At 60.7% G+C, this 26,602-nt stretch overlaps 8 protein-coding genes across 8 annotated transcripts; 3 read left to right on the forward strand and 5 right to left on the reverse strand.

Moving 5' to 3' along the window:
- Positions 1-71: 71 nt before the first annotated feature.
- On the reverse strand, positions 72-1,294 carry EHS24_005028 (uncharacterized protein; the record flags this gene model as incomplete). Its single annotated transcript, XM_028620569.1, has 4 exons — positions 72-596; positions 744-846; positions 887-985; positions 1,104-1,294. 4 exons carry the CDS (start codon positions 1,292-1,294, stop codon positions 72-74), a joined length of 918 nt encoding a protein of 305 aa, XP_028479541.1.
- A 311-nt stretch (positions 1,295-1,605) lies between these two features.
- On the forward strand, positions 1,606-3,481 carry EHS24_005029 (uncharacterized protein; the record flags this gene model as incomplete). The annotated part of the gene is made up of 3 exons (XM_028620570.1): positions 1,606-2,911; positions 2,963-3,401; positions 3,454-3,481. The coding sequence occupies 3 exons, from the start codon at positions 1,606-1,608 to the stop codon at positions 3,479-3,481; spliced, it is 1,773 nt and encodes a 590-aa protein (XP_028479542.1).
- A 94-nt stretch (positions 3,482-3,575) lies between these two features.
- On the reverse strand, positions 3,576-9,104 carry MER3 (Sec63; the record flags this gene model as incomplete). Its single annotated transcript, XM_028620571.1, has 24 exons — positions 3,576-3,664; positions 3,712-4,540; positions 4,582-4,676; positions 4,714-4,802; positions 4,851-5,051; positions 5,092-5,215; positions 5,256-5,426; positions 5,464-5,597; positions 5,640-5,707; positions 5,745-5,781; positions 5,833-5,906; positions 5,943-6,071; positions 6,118-6,223; positions 6,268-6,334; positions 6,373-6,436; positions 6,481-6,669; positions 6,707-6,854; positions 6,896-7,146; positions 7,186-7,293; positions 7,330-7,515; positions 7,554-7,691; positions 7,733-7,947; positions 7,988-8,266; positions 8,309-9,104. The coding sequence occupies 24 exons, from the start codon at positions 9,102-9,104 to the stop codon at positions 3,576-3,578; spliced, it is 4,587 nt and encodes a 1,528-aa protein (XP_028479543.1).
- A 210-nt stretch (positions 9,105-9,314) lies between these two features.
- On the reverse strand, positions 9,315-11,047 carry EHS24_005031 (uncharacterized protein; the record flags this gene model as incomplete). The annotated part of the gene is made up of 10 exons (XM_028620572.1): positions 9,315-9,344; positions 9,387-9,452; positions 9,493-9,800; positions 10,020-10,139; positions 10,206-10,296; positions 10,346-10,407; positions 10,476-10,581; positions 10,649-10,819; positions 10,885-10,890; positions 10,946-11,047. 10 exons carry the CDS (start codon positions 11,045-11,047, stop codon positions 9,315-9,317), a joined length of 1,062 nt encoding a protein of 353 aa, XP_028479544.1.
- A 2,610-nt stretch (positions 11,048-13,657) lies between these two features.
- FAA4_1 (long-chain fatty acid-CoA ligase) lies at positions 13,658-16,235 on the forward strand (the record flags this gene model as incomplete). Its single annotated transcript, XM_028620573.1, has 5 exons — positions 13,658-13,772; positions 14,113-14,419; positions 14,488-14,852; positions 14,912-14,962; positions 15,016-16,235. The coding sequence occupies 5 exons, from the start codon at positions 13,658-13,660 to the stop codon at positions 16,233-16,235; spliced, it is 2,058 nt and encodes a 685-aa protein (XP_028479545.1).
- A 494-nt stretch (positions 16,236-16,729) lies between these two features.
- Positions 16,730-19,915, reverse strand: EHS24_005033 (uncharacterized protein; the record flags this gene model as incomplete). Its single annotated transcript, XM_028620574.1, has 7 exons — positions 16,730-17,472; positions 17,513-17,855; positions 17,910-18,428; positions 18,481-18,996; positions 19,041-19,475; positions 19,521-19,568; positions 19,607-19,915. The coding sequence occupies 7 exons, from the start codon at positions 19,913-19,915 to the stop codon at positions 16,730-16,732; spliced, it is 2,913 nt and encodes a 970-aa protein (XP_028479546.1).
- A 1,251-nt stretch (positions 19,916-21,166) lies between these two features.
- Positions 21,167-24,049, forward strand: EHS24_005034 (uncharacterized protein; the record flags this gene model as incomplete). Its single annotated transcript, XM_028620575.1, has 2 exons — positions 21,167-21,629; positions 21,684-24,049. 2 exons carry the CDS (start codon positions 21,167-21,169, stop codon positions 24,047-24,049), a joined length of 2,829 nt encoding a protein of 942 aa, XP_028479547.1.
- A 383-nt stretch (positions 24,050-24,432) lies between these two features.
- Positions 24,433-26,387, reverse strand: EHS24_005035 (uncharacterized protein; the record flags this gene model as incomplete). Its single annotated transcript, XM_028620576.1, has 3 exons — positions 24,433-25,558; positions 25,601-25,772; positions 25,811-26,387. The coding sequence occupies 3 exons, from the start codon at positions 26,385-26,387 to the stop codon at positions 24,433-24,435; spliced, it is 1,875 nt and encodes a 624-aa protein (XP_028479548.1).
- Between the last annotated feature and the right edge of the window lie 215 nt (positions 26,388-26,602).

Consider the following 26,602-nt stretch of genomic DNA (forward strand, 5'->3'; position numbering starts at 1 on the left):
TTGACGCCGTCACTTGAATCTCTTGCTCTCTTGCTCTTGACACCAAAGCCGCGATCTAGCTAGGGCTACCTCTACAGCCCGTCAGACTTGATCACAACGTCTTCCTCCACAGTACCCTTGTCTCCCTTGTGATCCCCATCTCCGTCCCTTCTTCCCAACTCAGAGGCAGGGTCGGTCCCAAGGCCAGCCCCCGGCTCGGCCCGTTCCACCCGTTCCACCCGTTCCACCTCTTCTTCCACAATCCTCACCACCTCCATCGTCTCCTCGGTGTCCTCCGTTTCCGTTTGTTCCATCGCCGCACTCACCCCCGCGGCCGATCCACCGCCATAGCCGTTTCCGCCTTGCTCGTGGCCGTAGCCTGTGTTGCCGTAGCTTGTGCTGCCGATGCTGCCAGTGTTCCCGTTGGTACCGCTTCCGTTCGCACCCACGGTGCCGTTTGCCGCCGCATTGTTCACGCCTGTGGCGGTGACCTCTGCCACGCCGTTGGGCTGGGTCTCCGGCTCGGGCTCGGGCTTGATGGGGTGGTGTCGCCGTTCGGGCAGAGGAACGCCGGGGAAGGCCTCCTCGACCGAATCGTGCAGTTGCCGGCGGAAGGACTGTGAAGTTAGGTTTGAGCCAGCTCTGCCAACACGAATGTATGGTCGTTGGGTGACAGTAGAGGCGGCAGTGTTGAGACACAAGGCTCTACACCACTCCTATGCCTCCACTACCACCAGCGACACTTCTCGCACGGCCCTACGCACCTCCAACCCCAACACGCGTCCCAGGGCGTACTGGTTCTCGCCGGTCGCGCGGCTGAGCGCAGTCTTGGTGTACTGGTGGGGGTTCTTGTACCTGTCCACATGGCTTGGAAGTGTCAGTTATGAAAGGTATCTTCTTAACTCACTCGACAATGGTGCGCGGGACCGTGTCAGTGATCTGAGGAGCCATGTTTGCGAGAGCGATGAAGCTTGCGTTGATCTTGGCACTGGATGTTAGATCTTCGCTATTACAGGTGACTGAGGTGGGGAAGGGTGACGCTGGCGCACCGCGATGTCATCGCGAGATCCATCTCTCACTGTTTCCCTCCTCCATCCTCACCGCACCGCTCTTGCAGCACTCACAGATACTGAGGGACCATGTCCTCCCTACCGGGCGTGACGTCTCCGGCGCAGACCTCCATCTCGTACAGGTCCTGGCTGAGCTTCAGGAGCTGCGCCTCGAGCTCGGCGCGGGCGCGTGCCGGGTCCTCAGGCGCTGAGCCATTGGTCGTGAACGGAGATGGTGCCGGGGACGGGAGATGGGGGGCGGACATGGTACCGGGAGGGCGAGAGGGGGAAGAAAGACGAGAAGAAGGGGGGTTGCACGGAATCGGGTGACACGCAGAGGTGTATGAGTGGCGTGCGTGGTAGTGCCGTAGAAAGTGGTGATAGGCGCACGTCGAGACGCTGGATGGTGGCAATGTACGTGCCGCAGACCGTAGAGTGGGTGTTGGGATGGTGATCTGGTGTGATGGGCGATTGACGAGTGGCAACAGACCCGCTCCAAATGGCGTATTGACGACCGCTCGAACGGCTTCAATAAATCCGACCTGAATCCTCCACTTATCTTGCCATCGCACCCACCATGGTGGTCCCACTATCCCCACCAAAGATCGAGTCGCTCTCGCTCACCGAGAGCGTGCAGAGCACCAAGTCCTCTTCTGAGCGCGACGCAGAGGCAGAGCTCGCTCGCTTTCGCCGCGAATGGCAACAAGAGGTCCAGGCAAAGCACGCCGGCAGCGGCTCCGTTGTCGCCGGTGCTGGTTCGGCCTCCGACGCCCACACCGTCGAGGTTGGACCTGTCAAATGGAAGGGCAAGGGCAAAGACACTGAGATCGTTCGTTCTCCACCGTCTGCAGCTACTGCTCTCCCTCTCCCTACCTCGCCACGCAAGGTGGCCAGCTCGCCGACAAAGTCACCCCTCGTCCACCCCCTGAGCCCGAAGGCGCTGACAAAGCCGACACCAAATGGGGCCTCCGACGCCGCCGCCGTCAATGGTCCCAAGGATGCGAGTCAAGGTATCGAGCTTCCGGGTCCGCTCGCACCCGCCGGCGTCGAGCTGCCCGACACTGCCATTGCCTCGACCTCGACATGGGGGCGTATCCCCTTCCGCGCACCCCAAGTCCGCAAGGACCGCGATGGCGCCGTCGTCGTGTACGCCCGCGCCGTCGAGGCCGAGCAGGAAGGCCGACTGAACGACGCTCTGCTGTTATACCGCCAGGCGTTCAAGATGGAGGATAGCGTGGACAAGCTGTACGCGCGTAAAGTGCGAGCCGAGGCGGCTGCTGCAGAGGTTGCGGCCGAGGAGGCTGCGGCCGAGGAAGCGAGTTCGGCGGACGTTGTCGACCCCGCTGCGCCTGTCGATGCGCCGTACGCATTCACGCGCCATGTCCAGGTCCACCCAGACTATGAGCGGCGACACCACGACCACGACCACGACCTGGACGCCGCACAGGCCGACAAGGGCAGACTCGCCCCCGTCTCGCGCCTGACTGCGCTGTTCCACTCGGTGCCCAACGCGTCCACAGCTCAGTTCGAGCCCGAGAGCGAGGACCTGCCCATCCCCATCGCCAAGCTCCCCGCGGAACTCATGGACCCCGTCCTTGTCCACCTCGATGTGGCGTCTATCGAGGCGTTGGGAGCGACGTGCTGGCGCGCACGTGGGCTGACTGCCCAAGCGGCGGTGTGGCGCCGGATCGTCGAGGGCATCTACCGTCCGCCCATGGTCCCGCCGCAGGTCGGCGCGCGCGAGCTGGCAAGGAGGCATCGTGGCGAGTGGCGGACGGCCCTGGTCGAGGAGGAGCGAGTGAGGCTTGACGGGTGCTACATCTCTGTCTGCCACTACATCCGTCCTGGTGCCGGTGAGCAGTGGGTCACTATTACGCATATGAGTGAGTGCGCTGCTGGAACCAGAGAACGGACGAAACAGCGCTGATGGTCAGTCACCTACCACCGTTTCTTGCGGTTCTACGCCGACGGCACTGTCATTTCCTTCTTAACGACCGACCACCCGTCCGACGTCGTGCCGAGCCTCAACCGCAAGATCCGCGGCAAGGGCCTGCACTTTGGCCGGTGGAAGCTGATCCGGTCCGACATGGAGGACGAGGACGCCGACAGCGACGACGACGTCGTCATTGACAAGAGCCCAAAGAAGAAGACCAAAGCGCGGACAAAGCGACACGCCCGTGTTATTATCACCGACCTGCTCGAGCCCGACGCCGACACGTGCAAGTACGAGTTTGAGATGGACCTCACGCTCCGCGAGACGAACCGTGGCCGCTGGAACAAGCTTGACCTGGCAACATACTCGTCCGTCAACCTCGCCACGGGCGAGGTCCTGGGTCTGTCACTCAAGCACCAGAAGCCATTCTATTTTTCCAAGTGAGTTGTCCATCCTACGCAGAGCAGTGGACTGCAGCTGACATGCAAACAGGGTTCGGTCGTATAACCCGAGGTTCTAAGCGAGCTTTTTGTTTTCGTCTTGAGCGAGCCCATAGCATATCTCACAATCATGAACATATTCATCTTCAGCTCCACATGCGTCTCGCCTCGTTTTCACTCGCCGAGCAGCTCTCGCATCCAGGCGTCAAAGTCGTCTGCAGCGCCCGACGGCGGGGTTGGTTCGCGGGGCGGCTCGTCAGGTACTGTTTGTTAGCTGTGGAATTGTGATGGTGCACCTAAACAGACTCACCGGCGGCGACTGGCGCTGGCACCGTCCAGTCCTCCAACGACTCGGGTGCGGGGGACACTTCAGAGATGGAACGAGCCAGTGGCGTTGGCACCCTCTGCTCGCGGCTGAACAGAAGCGAACGCGGAGTGGCAGATGTGGGGGTCGGCGGCATCTTGGAGATGAGGAGCCTCGGTGCGAGCGTGGCGTCAATGGCCATCGAGTTGCTTGGTGGAAGTGCTGGCGAGACAGGACGCTTGGGGGGCTCTGAGGAAGGGCTTGCAAAGAACTGGTCAAACTCGGCAAAGCTGTCGACACTCGCCTTGTCGTCGTCCTCGTCGTCCATTGTGATGTCGATCATGGTGTCAAGAGGGCGCACAAGCGGGGACGCTGGGACAGTCTCGGGGAGCTTGGGGACGGGCTGCTGCGGAATCTTGGCGGGCACCTTTTGAGCGACCTTTTCAGACACGTTTGAAGGCTGGGGAGGCTTGGGTGGAACCTCGGCAGATTCAAGGGCCAGGTCGTCGATGATGGACGAAATCTTGAGTCGCTTGCTTGGAACCAGCTCTGTGACCTGCTTTGGGGTACGGCGCTTCTTCTTAGGAACAGTGAGGTCAATGAGCTCCTCCTCGTCGCTGATCTCGAAGATCTCAGGCGTGGGTTCCTTGGCGGGGCGAGCAGACGCCTTGCTGGACTGTGCTTCGTTTCGTGATACACTCAGGCGAGAGGCGAATCGAGGTGGCTCAGGAGCGTTAAGAGAAGCGCGTTCGTCCGACGTTTGCTGCTGGGGGCGATTGCTCGTTGGAGCAGGGGTGGGAGTAGTGACTGCAGTGACTGCGGGCCCTTCGCTGGTCTGGGGATCGTCAGCTACCCGTCCCGTGCGGCCCAGCTCACATCATCGCCTTGCACGAGTTGCGGATCGGGAAACTTGGTGATAGAGATGCGAGGGCGGTACTCGACGGTGGTGGCCAAGCCGGCGTTGTCTTCAACTGGGTCCGTCAGCGAGTGTGACGGCACGGCACCCACCTCCTGCAATTGCAATGACAGTCTCGTCTCTGTGTCGAATCTTGGCCTCGACAACAAACTCCTTGGCGCGGTCGTTGAGCTTGCGAGTGCTGAGAGGTGAGTTATCCACTCGTTTATGGGGAGTTTACCTAACTTACTCGATTTTCCTGATATCGAGGAAACGGTTGTCCTTGGAGCTAATAAACAGCACCACAAGGTTGTACGACTTGTCACGCTCGATAGACTTGGCACGTCGTACACCCTTGTCCGCCTTACGGACCAGGATTCCCTTATGCTCGAGCTTGACACGCATCTGGAGAATGGGGTACTCGTTAGGAGACGCGACGACGCCTTCTTGCCTGCTCAAAGTCAGTTGTTTGCCATGAGACCGCTGCTCACTCGATATGGAGGGTAAACCGCGGAAACTCCTTGGCACGCTCGATAACCTCCTGGCCAAAAGGTGCATGGCGGTTGAGCCACATCTCGAGGCGTCCGGGATCCATTTTGATGAGGTCGTCCCACGCTGAAATATTAGCCTATAAATCGCCGAAAATTGGACTCACAGTGAACGCCATTGGAACCCAGCACTGTGATTGACTTGGGACCAATTTTGTCGATCTGACGAAAGATGGAGGCCGAGTCCTCCCACGCCTTGCCGTTTACTGTGCGCACCAGTTCAAAGGCGGACCGGGCGGCACCACCAAACTTCTTCTCGACCGCCACGAGAAACATGGCTGATGTCAGGACAGCTCGTAAAGTTTAGAGGCTTACCCTTAGCTATGCGAGGTGCGCAGTTGAAGATGACCACCTGGGTTTGCAAAGGCGACGCGTTCTCAGTCTTGGTGGCAAACTTGTCCATGCTAATGTTGCCAAAGCAGACCTGAAGATGCAGGAACACTTTGTCGCTGAAGAGTTAGGCCATGCCTCATCGGTGCATTTGAACTCACGCATAGGTCTTGACAGCTTCATCCAGGTGGAACCGCACTTCGGGGCTGACGCGGAGCTTGTTCAAGACCTAGATATATGAGCGGTGGTTGATGATCACTACTCACTGCTCCTTCGCCTTGACGAATGCGTAAGTTGGAGAACCTGGAGGGTCAGTGTCCGTGGGTGTTACCCCTGGCGGTCGTTTACACCCACTCATCGGCGCCGGCAAGAATTTCCATCAGATCCCGCAGACTGGCATCCTTGTCCATTGTGACAATGTAGCACATCTGGACATTAACACTGGAAACGCAAAACAAACCCACAGTGTGATAGCAGATGAAGTTCTGGCTCATGATCATGCCGAGGTTGGTGGAGATCACTTCATCGCCGTCATGGTCGTCTGCAGTGTTCAGCGCCACAAACTCGTGACTCTCCAAGTCCTCGAGAGCGTTCTGGGACGTCAGTGTAGGTTACGGAGGAGTGTGACACGGAACCTACCTCAACGTAGTCGTCCAAGGCCTCCCACCAAGTCTTGGACTGGTCTTTGACAAGAGCTTTTGTATAGTGCTTGGGGTTTTGTTGAATACGGACGGCAAGGAATGAGCTAATGGTCAGCCAAGGGCCTGAGACGGCTGAAACATCATTTACCCTCGTAGCCAGTCCTGCGCCGTCTTCAGAGACCGAATGGTGCCCAGCCCAATCTCGCTGTTGATATCTGGGGAGATCAGCTTCAGTTTGTGGAAGGTACCTCACGCTCAGTCAGGTTTTCGTGGAGCTGGCTCTCCAGAACCGTTCGACAGTTGAGCATTTCTCGGAACTGCAAAGGTAAGCCTTACTGTCACGTAACAAGCAACTACCTACCTTGGCAAGCTTGTTGGTGTTGCACATGACGACGACTGTACCAGACGTATCAAACTGGGGGCGTCCCGCGCGACCCATCATCTGCTGGATGTCAATGTCGGCATAGTCACGGAACGCTTGGCCGTTCCACATTGACGTTCCCTGGATGACAACCAGGTGAGCAGGGAGGTTGACGCCCACGGCGAGTGTCTGGTGGGTCAGTGTTACCCGTCGTGTACCCACTTACCGATGTGGCAACGAGCATGTGCAAGGCCGAGTCCTTGAACGCCTGCTCGATGGCGCGGCGGTCGAGAATATCCAAGCCGGCGTGATGGACAGCGATGCCGTTTCGCGTGAGGGCCTGGACCTTGGGGTCCTTGAGGACGAGGCGCTGGCTGTTTTCGGTCAGCTAATGTGCATGGGTATAACAGCTCACTTCTTATAAGAATCCCACGGAAGACGGCGACGACCGTCCAAGGCCGCCTCGTAGGCCTTGTTTATGGCCTCGGCTGTTGACATGCACGCCTTGCGGGTCGGGCAGAAAACAACAATGGGAAGACCATCGCTGTGGCGCACGAGTATGGGGAACAGTTCCTTGTCAAGCTTGGTCGCCAGGGCAAAGTCGTTGTAGGCGTCATAGCCGTAAGTGAAGCGTTTGAGGGGAACGGGTCGGTAGTCGTCGCCAAACTGCGTTGGGTCAGCATGTCCGATGTCTTACCCACCCACCTGGAACACAGCCGCCTTTGGCATGTTGTCAATAGAGTCTGGAGTAGGGTTGGAAAGGTTAGGATCCTTGGGACCGATCCACCGCGCCACATCGTCAATGTTGGGCACCTGCTCGTGTCAGAGCACGTCTGTTGTGGCACTCACCGAGGCGGAGACGGCCACTATGCGGACCTCGTTGCTGGTGGCCTTCTTCATACGAGCAACCACGACCTCCAGGGTGGGTCCGCGGTCCTCGTGGAGGAGGTGCACCTCGTCAATCATCATGAGCCGGAGACGGTTGACGGGGTTGTTCTTGAAGCTGCGCCGTGTGATCGAATCCCACTTTTCAGGCTAGGTGTGTCAGACACTATCGGGGTGGAATCACCCACTGTCGTTACAATCAAGTCCACGCTTCCAATGACACTGTACATCTCGTTGATCTTTGAATCACCAGTGAGCTCGGCGACCTGGACCTCGAGCGGAGACAGCCGGTTGCGCCAGTCCTGCGCACGCTCGTAGCAGAGGGCCTGTGGTCGGTCAGACCCAAAGTGGTGGCGACCTGACTCACCTTTGTGGGAGCCATGTAGATTGCCAGAGGGCGCAAGGTGGTGGACGGGTCTTTGAGCATCTGGAGAAAGGTCAACTCGAAGACGACCGTCTTGCCCGAGCCCGTAGGCGCCGAGACGACGAGGTTCTCCTCAGAGTCGTAGGCCGACTGGAAGATGGCGCTCTGCATCTCGTTGAAGTGATCAAACGAGAAGATCTGACGTTCCGCTGCGGTTTCTGCAAAGTTAGCTTCGGACGCCCGCCGCATTCAACTAACCAAGAGCCTGCGTCGAGACAAGTTGACCACCCTTCTTGCTTCTACCAACTGGGTTGGCAGGCTTGGCGGGCTGGGGTTTAGCCACACTGGGTCCGGGGCTGGGGCGCGGTCCACCGAGTGACGAGTTGGGCCGCGATCCAGCCAACTTGGGGAAGCTGATTGCGGGCGAGGTCGAGCTCTTGCGTGAAGGAGGCAGCTGGAGGCCTGGGACAGGACGACTGGTAGCCTGGTCCTGAGTGAAGTATGGCGACGCAGTGGCTCCTCGAGGGGGAAGGGCGGCTGAGTGGTCAGCTGATTCTCAGCAAGCGTGTTTCAGCTCACCTTCGACCCTCTTCACCTCAGCGAGCGCACTCTCCATCCACACATCGTCGTCGCCAAACTCGTCATCGTCGTCGTCGCTCAGGTCGACGATGCGACTGGGACCGGCGGAGGGAGCGGCATTGGTGTGGCGCGCCGAGCTGGGCCCGGCGGCGACCGCCGCAACATGGTCCGCTTGTCCACTGGTCGTCTGGCCGTGACCACTGGCAAGAGGAATGACACAGGAAGTTGTCACTGTGTGTGCTGGGCCCGCGATGGAGGCGATCTTGGCATTGTTCTTGGAGTGGCTGCGGGGTGGGGTGGGTAGGCTCTCCACCTCTGCATCTGGGTGGTGAGGGTGGCGGCGCGGCTCGGGCGATAACGAGAACGGGAATGGCCCACCACGGGGAGGGGAGATGGGGATGGATGATGGACCTGGGACGGCATTGTGTCCAAAGTTGAGTTGGGGGGAAGGGTTCGCAGTGGCCAGGCGGTGGCGGGCGGGAGAAGGAGAGAAGGGGATTGCTGGGATTGTCGGAGTGAACGCCCGACTGGGCGACCAGATTTCGCCGACGTGGTGGTTCAAGAAACCGTGGCCATCGACAGAGCTTGAGCTGTCAAGGAAGCGACGGCGAGTGGATGCAGAAGACTCCTCCGTGGGGCCAAGATCGGGGTCACGGTGGGAGGTTGCCGTTGGGAAAGTAGCGCCAAGGTCAAAGCTGGTACCTGAGAATGGGTCGGGGACAGATGGTAGGGCGTCGAGTGCGGGGTCGCGCACGCGGCCGAGCTTGCGGAGAAGCTCGTCCACGCTGCTTGACATGGCGAGCTCGGTGGATGCAGTAAATGGGATGGGTGAGTGAGCGAGCGATGAGTGAGTGGCAAGAGGGAAGGTCAACCAGATGCAGGGGAGGGAAGACGCTTCTGAGGAGGGAAGGCAGCACCGTAGAGCTGACTGGACTGCTCGGTGCGCGGTGCTCGGAGGGAAGGCGACGACTGGATCGACACAGTAGATTCATATAGCTGCACACGCCTAGGCAACAGGGGTAACTTCGAACACAATCTGGGATGGGTAAGCACATTTTCAGCTGCTTCTGAAACCCACCTTGCCACTGTTCTTGTTGGCGGCCATGTCCTTCTGAGCGTCCTGGACCTTGGTCCATGGGTACACCTGAATGGGTCAGCAACGTCGCTAGTCGGTTTTCACCCACATCGTGAACCTCGACCTTCATCTTGCCGTCGACGATGAGCGGGAGAGCATCGTTCTTGAAGCTGTCCAGGAGCTTGGCCTGGTACTCGACCGTGCGAGAGCGAAGCGTCGAGCCCTTGAGAGTGAGGCGCTTGTAGAGGAGGGTGGCGAGGGGAACCTTGTCCACGTTGGCTCCCGAGAGGAAGGAGAGGTAGACTACGGCACCATCGCGGTTGAGGATCTCGAGGTTACGGTGGAAGTAGTCCTTGCCAACAAAGTCGATGATGAGGTCGACACCCTCACCGCTCTTCTTCACCTCCTCGGCAAAGTCTGTGCAAGACGTCAGCACAACCTGTTTTCCTCTTTTGGTGGCTATCGCTACTCGGTCCCGGCCCCCGCACACGTCACTATCTTTGTGGCGCTCAAATGCCCGCCCATTACGGCGGTGCGGCGGCGGCGGCGGTACGTGACCGTACCTGTGTTCCTCTGGACGCGCGTGGACGCGTGCTGCAGGACGCAAGACAGACGAAGGTGCAAAGAGGTACTCACCCTGGGTCCGGTAGTTGATCACGGTCAGGCGAGGGTCGTTGCCGCCCACGCCTTTGAGGAACTCGACCTTGGCGTCGGTGCCGCAGGTGGTGAACACCTTGCCAGCCCCTCCGACGTGAACTGGCGCACAGTTAGTACAGGAGCTCTAGATACAAACGTGGCCAACGAAAAAAAAAAACAACTCACGGGCAAGCTGAATCGCGGCAACACCAACGCCCGACGCACCCTGTCGGCTATCAGCACCATATCCTTCCGAGAATAGCCGTAGAGGGCCGCGCTGTGACCTGGAGGCTGAGACTAATGATGGCGACAGACACGACACTTACGGCGTGAACGAGCACGTTCTGACCCTTCTTGAAGCCACCTTCGAGGAAGAGGGCCTGGTAAGCTTTGGACAGGGGTCAGTTACGGGTGGTGGTGTGTGGTGTTAGAGCCATGGGAAGCAACAAGGCGCACCGGTCATCCAGTTTTCCGGCAGCGCAGCGGCCTGCACAAACGACAGCTCCTTGGGCTTTGCGATGAGCATGGTCTCGGGGTTGCAAATGTATTCGGCGTACGCGCCCTGGTTGAGACGTCAGCGGGCGGCGACGGTGTTTGGCGGGGGCGACAGAAGGAAGGTAGGAACTTACACCGAAGGCAAGGCCGAAAACCTCATCGCCGATCTTGTACTTGCTGGCGCCCTCTCCGAGCTTGGTCACTGTGCCAGAGAACTCAACGCCCAGGATGGTCTTGGACGCCTGCGGCGGGAGAGGGTACTTGCCCTCACGCTGGCTGAGATCCATGCGGTTGAGACCAAAGTTCTGTAGACACAGCATGAGCTTGCCGTCTGCCAATCCGGCTTTCGGTATTGCGTGAGAAAACTGACCTGGATCTGTTACAAAAGCGTCAATACTGGCTCGTTGGATGGGGATCTGAGCCGCGCTCACCTTGATCTGAACCTCGCCAGCCTTGGGCTCGGGCGTCGCCTCTTCGCCGATGTAGAGGTTCTCGACGGGCCCCTGGCCGTCCTTGACGAGTACACACTTCATGCTCGGAGGAGTGGTGTTCTGGCGGATGTGAGAGGTGTGGAACGCCCTTGACGAGGCGCTGAAGGCGGCTGGAAAGTTGGTTTGGCAAGGAAGCTTGCGAACTGTGCCCTCTGTGCTACGAAGGGATGGGGATACGCGTGAGAGCCGTGCAGCTGGTCGGATTACAGAGAGGAGAGACCGACGAGACATGTTGTGAGGAAAGAAGTCGCTCGAACGCAGGGTGTCGTCATTGACCCTTGGGTAGCTTGGTCATTCATCCAACCTCCACACCTGCTGCGGCGCCGGAAATAACCGCTCCGGATTTGGCTGTGGTAAGCAGCCAGCGTGACCGTAGGGTGTAGGTTGCCGCAGTTTCACTAACTGTCTATGTGCGTGCCGGAGAGAGCGAGAAAGGAGTGCTGGAACCATCAAAGTCCTTTGATACTTTACTTCAGGCGGGCTTCGGCGCTTCGGGCCGTCTCGGGGCCATCCAACAACGTCAATAGCGTGTTGAGGCAGCAGTACAAAGTGGTTCAAATCACGGCCCCAGAGGCGCCGCCGCCGACTGCCATAATTCCACAGCCACATTGTCCAGAGATCCGACGCAACCCGTCCTCGGCGGGTAGCTGGTCATGTGTACATTGCGTGGGTCGTTTCTTGATCCATGACGCACCTTGTGGTGTCTGAGTGACCGTGATGATTCAGATGCCACAAGCCCGGCGCACAGTCGAAAACAGAAGCTCAGAAGGTGGCGGTGGGTACATGGTTGTGGCATCTCCATTCGGCAACTTTCGTTTGGCTCGCTTCTTCATAGCGTTTTGGGGACCGACCGTGCACGGTTGTCTGTGCGGTCACATGGTCTCCATGGCCTGGAATGGCTTTCAAGCGCTGCAGACGCTGCAAAGCTGCATGGATAGCAACGTGCAGTGCGGGTGACTGATTTCTTGGTGGCGGCATCCGCCGCACCGGCCCAGCCGTCCCGTAGTTCACCGGCTGGATAAGCATTGCCGGGGGATCCTGTTACATACAGTCCAGTGGCCAGTGACCACATCTTCGCGGTTAAACTTAAGGGAATGCTCAAAGTCTGGAGAGGAGGCGTACGCCATGCTACACGCCCAGTCGACGCCGAGCGGCAGTCCCCACCTCACCCAATGGCCAGTGTACCAGTGTACTAGGCAGACTCGGGGTGGAAGAGGCGTCATCGGGAAAAGGCGGCCCACCACCAAAGCTGGACGGAATTGGGACGTGGCCTTGGCACAAGCCTCTCCGTGCCACGCCCCGCCGTCTCGAGGTCTCCCGACAGAGGCACGGGGCTGACTGATGACTGAGGGGCCCTGCTGTGTACAACGGTAGACTCGTTGCGTAAGGCAAGGACAAGTATGACTGTTGTAGCTGTATGGATGGATTTTGCGGCCCGTGAACGACCTGTCCCGAATGAGTAGTTCATGTGAAACGTAAATTCGTACTCGGGGGCCATGGCTCATCGGCGGGCGTGAGCGTTTGCAATGTTTGACGTCTTTTGCAGCACTGCCTCACCGCGATATGGTGTGTACAGGACTGTCCACGGTGTGTGCATGGTGTGCCTGCCGTGCTGATAGCGAACGAGAAATGCTTAATGCTTGAGGCTTTAAGCTAGCGCGTGATCGTTCCCGGTTCATCTACAGCCGGCGGCCGGGTCGTGTCGTTGGCGGGGACGGTGATCATGGGTGAATCGCGGTACCGGAACATGTTGCTGGTGCAACAGTCTTAGACTGGGAAACTGTGGATGTCGCGCACAACAAAGAGACACGAGCTCACTCCCAAGAGATCGGATTTGCTTTTTTTTACGTATACGGCGCAAGGAACGGGCCCACAGAGACAACACAAAAGAGCGAGGAGACACCAGACAGAGTTTCGGGCGCGTGTGTCTCGGCGGAGGGCGGATGACAGCATATCAGCATGACAGAACGCGCGTGTGGCTCTCACACGACATGCACGACAGCTGACAGCCAGACACAACTGCCGCAAAGGCGTGTGCTTGGCCGGATCCCTTGGCTCATTGGATTCGGGTGGCCGGGGCGCGGGGCGGCCGCGGTGGCCTTTGTGGCCTTTGTGGCTAGACCAAAGCAAGCAAACGCACGTCTTGCGATCTTGGCCGTCCTCCTCCTTTCTCGATGGTGCCGCCCCCTGCCCCGTTGCGCGCGCCGCGTACGCCGCACGCCGCGCCAGACGCCCCCCCGTATGTGAGAGCCGTTGCGCCGTCGTGCCGCCCGCACGCGTAGCCGCCTGGCTGGCTGGCTGGCTGGCTGGCGTCGGCCCGTCGGTCCCCTCTCTTCCTCTCGTCTGTGGCCGCGCAGAGCCCTCATATACCCCGCCCATACATATCATGTCGTGTTGCACTCTTTGCATCCCACATCCCCCATCCCCCATCCCCCCACCCCCTCTCTATCCACATCCTTGCACCCAGTTGCACCACCTCTATACCTTTCCCAACTTGGTTCGCTGCAACCCAATCCCCCCCCCCCGCAACCCGCCACCCTCTCCCCCAAACCGCTACAGGGACACTGCGTATTCCCCGACCCCCGCGTCTCCCTTTCGTCACTCCCACCCACCATTCCCATTCTTCCTTACTCCCAGTAACTCGCAACCACCATGGCTCCCCGCAAGAACAACGAGCCCGCTTCGTGGGAGGTCAACGCCGACAAGCCCAAGCCCGAGGGCGAGACCCGCGTCCACCGCTCTTACTCGGTCAAGGAACTCACTCTTCGTAAGTGCTGCCTGCTTGTCAGCTCAGAACCGCGGTTTGTGGGGGGAACGGGTTGCACGCCGGAGTAAACGCGTCGTCACCCCCACCCCACTTGCCACCCGTCGTTCGCTCAGCGAGCAACGGGTCGGCAACCGCGGTCAGAGCGGCGAGGGCGCGCCTTGTCCATGTCTCTACACCCCGCGCGAGTCATATGCCGATGCACAGCGGGGTCGTTCAAATGGGGTATGGGAAACGGGGGGGCTTGAGCAGCCTCTGCCGTTCGGCCTTGACGTCACGACACACAGTCAAAACCTCGAGGCCGTCGGGCGCTCACATACAAGAGACAGTGCTGACGAGGCAGGTCCGGCTGAGGGCGTCGACACCGTCTTTGACGTTCTGTCCTATGCCGCCCGCACCCACGGCAGCAAGAAGGCCCTTGCCTCCCGTGAGATTGAGCGCATGATCTCGGAGGAGAAGGATGTCAAGAAGATGATCAACGGCAAGGAGGAGACCATCAAGAAGAAGTGGCAATACTTCAAGCTCACTCCTCTGTCCTGGATTTCGTACGACGAGCTTCTGCAGCAGGTCCGTGAGATTGGCTCTGGTCTCCGTGCCCTCGGTGTTGGAGGTCCCGACGAGACCTTCTTCAACATCTACGCCTCGACTGGGTGAGTTCCGCAGCAGGGTTCTGGGCAGGCCGGGCGCGAAAGATTGCACACACACTGACGCAACACAGCCCCAACTGGATGCGTCTTGCCCAGGCCTGTGCCTTCAACGCGGTCCCCATCTGTACTGCCTACGACTCGCTCGGCCCCGACGGTCTTGCTCACTCCCTCAATGAGACCGAGGTGCGCGCCATGTTCACCAACGCCGAGCTCCTCGGCACCCTCTCGACCATTCTGCACAAGTGCCCCACTGTTCGCACTATCGTTTACGACGGCAAGCCCCACGACCACCTTCTCGACAAGGTTCGCAGCGTTCGCGAGGGTATCCAGCTCGTTCACGTCGACGAGGTCCGCAAGCTCGGTATCGAGAAGCCGGTCGAGGCTATCCCCGCCAACCGCGATGACGTCTACTGCTGCATGTACACCTCGGGTTCCAGTGAGTGCGATGAGAGAGCGAGAGTGAGATTGGAGGAATCACCGCTAACCCCATTTCAGCCGGTACCCCCAAGGGTGTGCTTCTCACCAACGGCAACATTACCGCTGCTGGTAAGTCAAACCTCATGTCGTGCGCCAGGGTGTACATTGCTAACTGGCACCAGTCGGCTCTGTCTGGACCATCCTCTACGAGTACCTCTCGCCCGATGACGTCTACCTTGCTTTCCTTCCCCTTGCGCACATTCTCGAGTTTGCCGTGGAGATGTCCTTCCTCTTTGCTGGTCTCCCCATTGCCTACGGCCGCGTCAAGACCCTCACCGATGCCTCGGTGCGCGAGTGCAAGTCGGACATTATGGAGGTTCGCCCCACCATCATGGTCGGCGTGCCCCAGGTCTGGGAGCTTATCCGCAAGGGTATTGCCTCCAAGGTCGAGCAGGGAAGCGCTCTCAAGAAGGCCGTCTTCAACGCTGCCTTCAAGTCCAAGGCGGCCGGCATCCCCCTTCTCTCGGGTCTCGCCGACAGCGTCGTCTTCAGCCAGGTCCGCGCCCAGACTGGTGGCCGCCTGAAGATCCTCTTCAGCGGTGGTGGCCCCGTTTCCAAGTCGACTCAGCACTTCCTGTCCATTGCGCTTGTCATGATGATCCAGGGCTACGGTCTGACTGAGGGCACTGCCATGGCCTGTATCCTCAACCCCGGCTGGATGCAGTACAACAGTGTCGGTGGCCCCGTCCCCGGCTGTGAGATCAAGCTCGTCGACGCCCCCGAGGCCGGCTACTTGAGCACCAACACGCCTCCCCAGGGTGAGGTCCATCTCCACGGCCCCTCGCTCTTCAAGGGTTACTACAAGCGCCCCGACCTGGACGCCGAGGCCTTCACCAGCGACGGCTGGTTCAAGACCGGTGACATTGGCCAGTGGAACCCCGACGGCACCCTCTCCATCATCGACCGTATCAAGAACCTCGTCAAGCTCCAGGGCGGCGAGTACATTGCCATCGAGCACCTCGAGTCGATCTACAAGTCGTGCTCGTTTGTGGCCAACGGTGCCGTCCTTGCCAACGCGCAGCACACCCAGCCCGCCATGATCGTCCAGGTCTCGCCTGTGGGTCTCCCCCACTTTGCCAAGAAGCACGGCCTCTCGGACTCGTCCGACCTCGAGTACCTCTGCAAGGACCCCGCCGTCGTCGCCGGCTGCCTCAAGGAGCTCAACTCGACCGGCGTCAAGCAGGGTCTCAAGGGCATGGAGCTCCTCGAGGCCGTCGTCCTCACCCCGGACGAGTGGACCCCCGAGACCGGCTTCCTCACCGCGGCCCAGAAGCTCAACCGCAAGCACATTGAGAAGCACTACCACAACGAGGTCAACGCCGTCTACAAGCTCCACCAGTAAATGTCAACAACCATGACTGGCTCGGCTTGGCCACACCACCCCCGCGTTGTTTCGTTTCTCTTTTCTTTTTAATCGCGCCCCGTGACCAGCATCATTTCTCAAAGTAGTGTTCTGTTCTGTCCTTTTTTTTCCAAAGCCCGTTCCCCCCCCTCTCACCGCTTATCGCTGGCCCCCGTGGTTTGCGCATTCATAGTCTACGGAGACATGTAAAAACATACGTATCGGCTGTGAGCAGCGATCGCTAGATGAACCAGTTGTGTCTATGAGGGCGTGTCCAGGCTCACATCACAGCGTTGGGACGGGCGACATGTCCCCGTGTGGTGAGCCATCGTGAATGCCGACGGGCACCCACAACACAACCCCCACACTCCATCCGAGTCAAGCTCTAACATCCCATGACTAATGACAATATGGACCTGACCAGTACACTCCTTCTGGCTGGTCGTGACGATCCTCTCTCTCCCCCTTCCTTGCTTCATTCTCCATATCTCTCTCTACTCGTCGTCGTCGTCCTCTTCCTCCTCCTCGTCGTCACTGACATCCAGGCCCTTTTCGCGCATGGCCGCCTTGTCGCGCTTGCGCTTCTGGCTCAGCTCCTCGAGGAGGACCAGCAGGTCCTCTTGCTCCTTGGCCGACTCGGCTGCCTTGTCCTTTTCCTCGGCGAGGTCAGCTTCGAGCTGGGCGAATTTCGCCTTGTCCTCGTCTGACAGGCCAGCGGGCGCAGGCGCCGGAACGGGCTCGGCTTCCTTGGCAGTGAGCTTGTCGAGGGTCACGGCGTGTTCGGCGCGCACGCTGTCGAGCTCGGCGCGGACGGTGTCCAGCTCTGAACGGACTGTCTCGAGCTGGGTCTTGGTCTCGGCGTGCGCGGCCGAGTCGGCGAGCGACGACGACACTTGGCCGCGGGCAGCGGCGAGGTCGGAGCGCAGGGTCTCGAGTTCAGAGTTGGAGCCCGACTTGGCGGCGTCAACAGCGGCAGTGAGGGTCGCGACTTGAGCCGTGAGCGAGTCAATCTCGGCAACCAGTGTGTCCTTGTCCCTGCTGAGCGTCTCCTTGGTCTCCTTGTCCCTTGCGTGCTCGTCTTGTTTCCTGCTCAGCTGGGTCTGGAGGGACACCACCTCGTCCGTCTGTGCCTTGAGCTTGGCGCGGAGCGACATGATAATCTCGGCGCTCTCGCCATCGTCCACGGGGGGACCGCGCACCGCGTCCGGCTCGACAGCGATGGACCTCTGGATGGTGTCTGAAGTGTCAGTTGTGTCTCATACGTACGTGCAACTTACAGTAGTGGTTCTTCCAGAAATCCACAAACGCCCAGTCAAACCAGAGCTCGAGGCCCTCCTCAGTGTCCTCATTGTCCTCGCTCTGGACGGCGGCGGTGGCGTCCTCGCCCTCGGTGTCGAACGCGTCTGGCTGGACGGCGCGGAAGCGCGGGTCCTCGCGCAGACGGGCCATGCGCGACACAAACTGGTCGGGACCAATGCGCGAGTGCAGGATGGGGTGCAATGTCGCGCGTGTAATCTCTCCAGGCTCGCGGTTGAACTCGTAGCAGACACCGAGGAGGAACGCGCACAAGCCTTGCACAAGTGGGTCAATACCGGTGGGCTGGGTGATCGGGCCGATGAGCTGTGGGGTGAGGTCAGTGGTTGAATGGAGCACCCGTACTTCAACTACACTCACGACCTGCAGGTTGGCACTCTCGCTAAGGAACTCGCGGACGCTCTTGGGGCTGTCCCAGAGCCAGGTGGACAGGAGAACGAGGTAGCCGACAATGACGCGGGTCCAGTCCTCCTCCTCGCCGCTGCCGTGGCCTTCCTTGGCGGCACGGTTGGCAGCGTCCGTCTGCTCGCGCGACGCCATCATGAGGTTGCCGACAATAAGCTGGAGGAGCGACACGCGGTCGTCGTCGTCTTCTGCCACAGCCTCGTCGGCGTCACCCGAGGGGAACGAGATCTCGCGAGCCAGCTTCTTGCCGTGCTCAGAGTTGCGGATGAGGTGTGCAAGGAGGAGACACGAGAAGAGCGGACGGTACGGGTCGAAAGGAGCCTCGCTAGATGGGAAGTCGAGCAGACCCGACATGATCAGCGAGCCTGCTGACTGAGGGTCATCGGGGAAGTTGGCGTTCGGGTTGTCCGCAGGCGGAGGCACCATGGACGACAGGATGCCGATACGGGCATCGTCATTGCCAGTCACATACGCCTAGAAAAATGTCAGCCCCACATTGCCTACGTTAGAGCAACAGGCTACTCACCTCGAACATGTTGACACCGGCAGCACGGCCACGGAGGCCATGGCCACCGGCGCTGGGGTCGCCCTCAATGACCGACGCCACGAGCGCAACGACTGCTGGGCGTGCGGGAAGGCGGATAAAGCCACCGTTCGGGTGCTCCTCGTCAGCGTGAACCGGGACGAGGGGCGAGAGCATGAGGGTGGACAGGAGGGCCTGGTTGGCGACGCTCGATAGCATGATGGGTGTGAGGGTGTTGAGAGCCTGGCACTTGAGACCGTTGGGAGCGTTGGAAGCCAGCGACAGCTCGAGAAGGCAGCGTGTAACACCGCCGTTGGCCATGGCCGACTGGTTGCTGCCGCCGGGCCCGCCGACGAGTGTGCGTATCAAACCGAGCACCATACCAGCGTTGTAGAGCTTTTGCTCCGGCCAGTCCTGGAGGGCAAACGCGTCTGGGGCGGGCACATCGGGAGTGAGGGGGCTGGGGAAGTGGAGCATGGGAGGAAGGGAAGGCATGAGCGAGAGCTCGCGGAAGAGGTTCTGAGGTGTGAGCTGTGGCACACAATCGTAAGCCGCCAACTTACCTGGTTGGAAACATTGTAGCGCAGCAGCGTGCTGATAACTGTCAATGCGTCCTGGACGACAATGCCGCCCTCGATCCCGTTCTCGGCACGGATAATGTCAAGAGTCCTCTCAAACGCGCCCGAGAATGCGATAATCTTCTGCAAGTCGGCATTGCCAGCGAGCAAGGCAGGGAGAAGGAGAAGAGCCTCGTTGCGGAGCATCTCGCCTCCACCGCCAGACACTGCGGTACCCTGCTGCCCTGGAGCCGGGGCCTTGGGGTCGAGCACAGTGAGAACGCCATCGACACCTGGAGGAGGTGCCGACAGAATGTAGCTCTGAGCAAGGCCTGGACGAGCGGTGAGGATCTGTGAGAGGAACTGGAGGGCGTAGAAACGTGGGTAGAAGGAAGGCGAGTCGGACAACAGTCCAAGGACCGAGTGGAATGGCTTGGGTTCCTGGCTATTAGGTGCTGTGACAAGACGACCGCAGGTAGCACTCACCTCGAGGAAGATGTCAATGTGACGCAGGCCGAGGTCATCCTTCTGAGGCTATAAAGTTAGTTCAAAATCGGTACGACGCGACTTACCTTCTCGGCAGTCTCGCAGAGGACCATGAGTGTCTCGAGGACGGCCTTGGCAATCTCGATGTTGTAAGGAGCGTCATGCTCAAGCACAGCCAGCAGAGAAGGGAAGGCCTCCTTGCCGACGTCGAGCTTCCAGTCACGGCTCAGGCCCTTGAGGCCCAGGACAGCGGTACGGCGGTCATCGACGAGCGGGGACGTTTGGATCTTGTCGACGAGCTTGATAATGGTGTCGCTCGCTGTCTGAGGCGCGGCGCTGAGCTCTCCCCTGATCGCCGTGACGGCGGACGAGAAGCGCGTGCCAAAGAGGGACATTTGTGACAGTGTCGAGGTAGTCGTTGAGCAGAACAGCAGACAAGACAAACAGGTGTGGGTGTCTATCCAGCTCGACGTGGTGCATGGCGCGCGTCCCCGCCGTGGCACACTGCGTCACACACAGGGGTCAATGTCGGGCTACAAATTACGTAAAAGATAAATGTATTAGGCGCGTGAACAAAAAGGCGTGAGCCCAGTGATTTAGCAATGAGATCCCAGAGATCCTTATCCTCTGTGCCTGAGGTACAATATGACGAACGCCAGGCGTCCTGTGTCTCTGGCCCATCTCTCTCTCTCTCTGTCTCTCTTGTTCTTCCTTGAAGCCTCGTTTATTGTTCTACCCCCATCACCCCCCCAACGCCTCGTTCCATCCTTTGACAAGCGCCGCCACAGCTATACCCACGCACGGCTTCTGCTCTGCCTGCGTCGACATCTACCCACCCCCCCAGACAGAGCGCCTCACAAGATCACAGGTCGACCACCCCTGCTGAATGCTTCGCGCGCACGGGCCATGGACACCAAACTCCACCTGGCTATCGGGGTGGCGGCGTGATGGCGTCCACCTCACATTCTCATGACTCTTCTTCTGCCGCCAGCTGCAAAATGAGCAGCGCTTCGCTGCGCGCTGCTGTGCCGCCGTGTGTCAGAATGGCACTGTCGCTGGTTCATCTGGATATGCCAGCGTATGTTGGAATCCTGTGTACCTGTGTCCCGGGCCCCCTATGGGCTGTTACACAGTCGCACTACTATGCCGTGCTCTGGCGCTCTGGTATGCGTCGTGCCGTGTCTGCAGACCGAGAGATGAGGAACAGCCGCTGCAAGGAACGGTGTGTGTGGGTGGCGACAGCGGGCCAGCGGCCAGCGACTGCAGCGGCCAGTGACCAGCGCGTGTGTGGTGGCTTTTGTGGAGGCTGCGCAACAGAAACACACACACACACACACACAAGTGGCACACCTCCCCCGAGATCTATTGTGCTTGCGACCTAGATCACCACTAGCTGCACGTTGCAGGCGCTCTCTACTCACTACCACAAAGAGGATTGGGAAGACAACTCATTCTCCTTTTGCTCTCTTGTCTTGTCCTCACCACCTCACCACCTCACCACCTTTCCTCACCACCACCTCGCCTTTCCAAGCTGCCCCCTCTGTCATTTCCCGACAGTCGTCCCCCCACACAGTTATCTGCAATACGCCACTTTATTCGGTGTGACAGCCATTGAACTGCCCCACAGCGCCGCTGCCGCCGCCGCAATGCCGGCCACTCCTAGAGGACTAATGTTCTCAATTGAAGATAACGAGATCACCCTTCTGCTTGGGGGGCTCGGTCTCAGCACCGATTCAGCGGCGACGACGTGCTCTCAACGCTCCGACTTGTCTGCCGCCCTTCCCTCGAGCGATTTGGAGGAGAGCGATGACGACGATGACATTGAGTGGGGGGATCTCCACTCTGCCAACGGCTTGCGAGCGTCCTTTTTCCGTTCTATTCGTATCGATGACCCTACGGGACACGGCCTCTATCCCGCCGTCCCCGGGGATGACGAGCAGCGTCTTCACCGTCGTCCCACCAGTCCACTCAACATTCGCAAGCGTGCCACACCTGTCAAAAAGGACGACAAAATCCTCCACGAGGACGAAGGTACGCCATCGTTGGATCTCAGCCCAAGCCTCCTCTCAGAGTACTCCGCCGTCACTGTTCCAAAGGATGGCCATGAGCGTGAGCTATCTGCTTCTATACGGTTTCGTCACAGCCACTGACCCCTTGCCACAGCGCGTTCTGACCCACCTTCTCGGCGCATGTCCATGAGCACTGCGGGGCCAAGTACCCCGTCGATCACTCCGCTTCCCATCTTTGCGCCACTCCCATCAATTCCACGCGTGTCCGACCCACTGTTCCACGAGACATTGTTGTATGCTTCTCAGATCCCATCACTCAACGTTCCCATCCCGTCGCTGTCCCTCGGTCCGATCCCAGTTCTCGCAGGACCAGAGATCGTCGAACCCCGGTCTCGTCCCGTGCGTCGTCGCCCAACGTCGGATCAACCCCAGGCCTCGCCGCGCGACGTTACATCCACCCAATGGGCTGGGTCTTCCCCCGCAGAGGCGCGTCCTCCCAGTGCTCGGCGGAGCTCTGAAGTGCCATACTGCAACTCGGAGTCTAGTCACAGCACCGAGTATCTGTACGACAATGCGGACGCGGCCTCGTCTCACACTTCGTTTGTTTCGTTCACGACACCTCGCCCAGCACCGAGGATCCCAGCTGTTGCCGGACCTTCGCCGTTCTCCACGCGTGCTATTTCGCCGCTTTCAGCCACTCCCTTGCCGCTCCCAGTGGTAGAGTCCCCACCAAGCCCCACGAGTCCAAAGGGCTCAAAGCCCAAGTTTACCAACCGTCTCCCCAGGCCTGTGTCGGTTCCCGTGCCGGCGGACGAGTCACTGTGGCCGGCTGAGGAGGAGGACGAGCCGCAGTTTGACAGGCGCCCATCGCAGCCCGAGGCCGACACGCTGTCACCCATTACCCCGGCGCCAGTTCCGGCCAAGGCCATCCAGATGTTGGGCATCACCTCGCCGGCCGACAGGCCCATCCCGCAGCCCAAGAAGAAGGGCAACAAGTTCTTGGGCTCTCTCCGCCCTCCCACTTCGTCGTCGCGCACACAACCCACACGTCGTCGTGGCTCTGCGTCTCTCCTCAGCCCAGTCCTCAACAGCCCAGGCATCGGTTTCGACAAGTCTGGCGACCTGTCGCTCAGCATGGGCCAGGAGCAAGCCTCAGAGTGGCTCGCGCGTGACGAGACTGGGCCAGCCAGCTTTGTCCCCGTCGACAACAACGTGCGGTATGAAGTGCCATCCAGTCCGTTTGGCAGCGCGCTGCTCGGCCCCAGCTCTGCAGCGTATGCTGCGCGCATGGCCAACGAGGCCGAGCTTCTCGCCCCTCCCGCGTCTGTACGCATGTCCCTGTCTGGACCGGCGTCGGCGTCGGCGTCGGCGCCCATCTCCAGCTCCTCGTCCATGGCGTTCAGCCCGCCCCGTGCCACCCACGTCAAGACGAATTCCGGGTCCATGCCCTCGAGCTACCACGGGCCACCGAGCTACCCTGTGGAAACGTTCACGCGTCCCGAGAACCCGCGCAAGGGCAGCGACTCGTCCATCGTCTCCAGCGGCTCGTCGTACTCGACCGCCAGTGGCAGCTCGGCGGGTACGTTCCCAAGCTCGTATGGGCGTACCCCCGAGTTCCAACAGCAAGGTACTGTCAACCGACCCGCGGGCGTCAACCGCCAGAGTCGAAGCTATTCGGCGAGTGCTGGTGCGCGGTACGCCTCGCCTCCTGGCGAACACGACCACTCTCCGCACTTTAGCAGCTACGGCTCTCCTCCTCGCGAGCACGAGCTGCCCCAGCACCATCGGTACCAGCAGCACAGGCAGAGCCAGCAGCGTGACCCCGCCCGCGACCGCGAGGCCAAGCAGACCACCAAGCACCGCCCGCCGCCCATTGTCATTGCCAACCCACAGCGCAGCCGGCCCCTCCCGTCCGTCGTCGAGGTCGGGCGCCACGCCCAGACTCCCAACCCACCACCTACCGCCACCATGCGCGCGCCGTCGTCTGTGGGCCGGAACCGTGCGACGGTGGAGATGAAACCTGCCCCCACGGGCGGCACACTCAACCGGCCGAACGGCAAGCCGAGCGTCAACCGCGGCGGCAACGTCAGCGTCAACGGGCGTGTGAACAACGCGTCCGCGTCCGCGTCCGCGTCGCCGCCGCCGAGCGACCCCCAGTTCGTTCCGTACGCCCAGCCCATCGTCAGCTTCCAGGCCATGCACCCCACCCAGGCCGCGGCCGCTCTGCCCGACTTCCTCGCCCTGCCCACTGCCATGCTACCCGACTCGGCCGGCCCATGGACCGCCACGCCGGGCTCGTACGGGTACGCCGCTGGCACGCCGCCCACGGCCGGCAGCACCGGCAGCGGCGACCGGGACCGACCGCGTAACCGCCGTCTGCAGCAGGTGCAGAACTCGCCGCTGACGCCGAACGGCGAGCCGAGGAGTTACTTTGAGCCGCCGACGCCGAGCCCCAAGGCCGGGTGGCTGGGCGGGAACGCGCTCAAGGGGTTCACAAAGGTGCTGGATAACAGGGTCTGAGGAGAGCGTGTCCTTCCTGTTCCTTCCCCAAGCATGACGTCTCTGCGCACCATCGAAACAATGCCTAATGGCCTAATGCCCCGTTCTCCACAACCACGACATGATTCTCACGACCGACCGAACCGAACCGACCCTTGATGGATCCTCACGACGCTGTGCACTTCCCTCCCTCCCCCATGTACATATAAGCACTCCTCCGGGCCCTTGTCGAGCAAGACAGTTTTGTAAATAACGCGCCTATGCAATGCATATAGATATCTGATTCGTACAACAGGCCCATGAACATTGTCCAGCGGGTGTGGGTGGGTGTGAAAGTGGACAAAAAAGTGTTTAAAAAGGGAGCTGAGTTCGGGGGTGCCACAAGGCTCACTCATGCCTTGCGCTCACGCCTTGGCGGCCGGCGACGACGACGAGCCGTTTTCGTCGTCGAGGTTGACCACGCGCCTACGGGGCCGTTTCTTCGCTGCTGCCTTCTTGGGCGCTGGCGAGCGACTCGGCGACGGCGGCGCGAGCTGTCGTCCCACCGGGGTGGGGACGAGTGCGCTGGCCGTCGCGATGGCGTGGAAGTGGTCATCGTCCACCACCGCGGCGGCGGTGGCGGCAGCGGCGGCCTTGCTCGCCCGTGTAGGACTCGCGGTCGCGGTCGCGGACCTCGCCGCCAGGTGGGTCCGGTTAAAGCCTCCGCGCGTGGGCGAGCTAGGGGAAACGGGGGAGGTGGGTCTGGGCGGCGGCGCGGGGGCCGCCGTGTCGTACACGTTGGCCGCCGCCGGCCTTCCCCTTGCGGCGAGGAGCGCGTCGATTCGCCGCTGCTCGGACCAGCTCAGGGGGACATCGTCGAGCACGACAGTGTGTGCCTCCGCAGCAAAGGCTGCGCCAATCTCGGTGCGCCACTCCTCGGCCGGCTTGGCAGCGACGGAGCCGTCAGACATGTGGGTGAGAGAGAATGGGTTGTCGGCGGACCAGACGGCCTCGACAACAGGCAGGACGGCGAGACGGCCCACTTCGTCGGCTTCCGCGAGCAGGTTGCCGCGCACGTCGACGCGGCGCAGGCCGAGGACACGGTCGAGGCCGACAAGGCAGTCGATGCGGTTGCGCGCGAGGTTGATCGTGTGCACGTTGCCGAGAGCGGCGGGGGCGTTGCGCACAGAGGTGATCAGGTTGGAGGAGAGGTTGAGCGAGACGAGGTTGTGCAGCGCAGCCAGCGACTCTGGGATGGCATTGAGGAGGTTGTTGGACAGGTCGAGGTGAGTCAAGGATGTAAGCGGGAGGGCCGGGAAGGACAGCATGGATGTGTGGGTGAGGCTGAGGTGCCGGAGGTTGGGGAAGCGCGACGACGCAGCCTCGGGAGTCACGACTGGAGACTCTGCCGGTGGAGATGGAATCTCACCCTCGATGACCAGCTCGGGCAGCCAGTCGTCGGCATCCTCCACGTCGCGCACAGTCAGACTGTGCAGCAGCGGGTTGACAGGGATCAACAGGCCGCGCGGGTCAAAGCCCTCGAGCTCGAGTCTGGTTGTCAGCTTGGTCGACCAGACGATCGTGGTAGCTTACATTTGAAGATTCCTCAGGACGTCCAGTGGCACGCGCACGTCCACACCTCCAAACTGCGTGTAGCCTCCTGCGTCCAGCAACTCGGCAACTGGAGCCTCAGAGTGGAACGGCGGGTGGATCAAGAGTCCCGGGAGCGTGTTGAAGACGCTGTACAGCTCTAGCAAGATCTTGTCTGAGGGTTAGCGGCGCGTTACGCAGGCCTAAACCCACCTTCATCGACCTCCTTGGGCTTTGACCACCATCCGAACCCGCCACCGTCGGCGGTGCGCGTGCCCATCGAGACGGAGCGGATACTGCCGACCCACGAGCGCACGCTCTCAACGTCACCGTCCTCTCGGCGCGGCTGGTCCCCACGGCCGCGAGCTACGGGGACCACACCATCGGGGACTGGGACGTCTGTGTGGCCCACATGCGACAGCGACTGGGGAAGGCTCTGCCACCTCAAGAGGAGGTACAGGAGCTTGTCGGGCGGCAGGCGGAGGAGGACGGGTCTGTGCCGCGGTGGCTGGGCTGGGGACCCAAACCCAAGTGTGAGGGGAACTTTGACCGATGGGCTGAGCGGCGCCGAGTTGGGATCCAGTCCCAGAGTGAGGACGGTGTACGATTGTGCGAGCCACGACGCGTCCTTTGTCTTACCTCGCGGCGGCGGCGCGAGACGCGTCAAGTTGGCCCCGAGGTACTTGCGGAGTTTGAGGAGGTAGTCGCGGCCGGAGACTGGAGGCGGTTGCGGCGTGGGGGGCGGTCCGAGGCCACCTGGGAGGCCGAGGGAGGGAGCGATGGCGGCCATGGTGGAGAGTGGACGGAGAGAGACGACGACAAACGAGCGTTCGTTGGACGGGCGGCTATCGGCACAACAAGCCTCCTGTGTCTCCCCAAGCGATCGGCTATGGACGATGTGGAGAGAGGGGGCCCACCCGTGGGATACTCGAGTCACGTGGTTTGTGCGTGGGAGGCTGTCTGGACATTGCAAAATGGCCACCCAGGCACGGGTCGGCTGTGGGG

This window comes from Apiotrichum porosum (assembly GCF_003942205.1).
Source record: "Apiotrichum porosum strain DSM 27194 chromosome Unknown scaffold_2, whole genome shotgun sequence".
NCBI classification, from domain to species: Eukaryota; Fungi; Basidiomycota; class Tremellomycetes; order Trichosporonales; family Trichosporonaceae; genus Apiotrichum; species Apiotrichum porosum.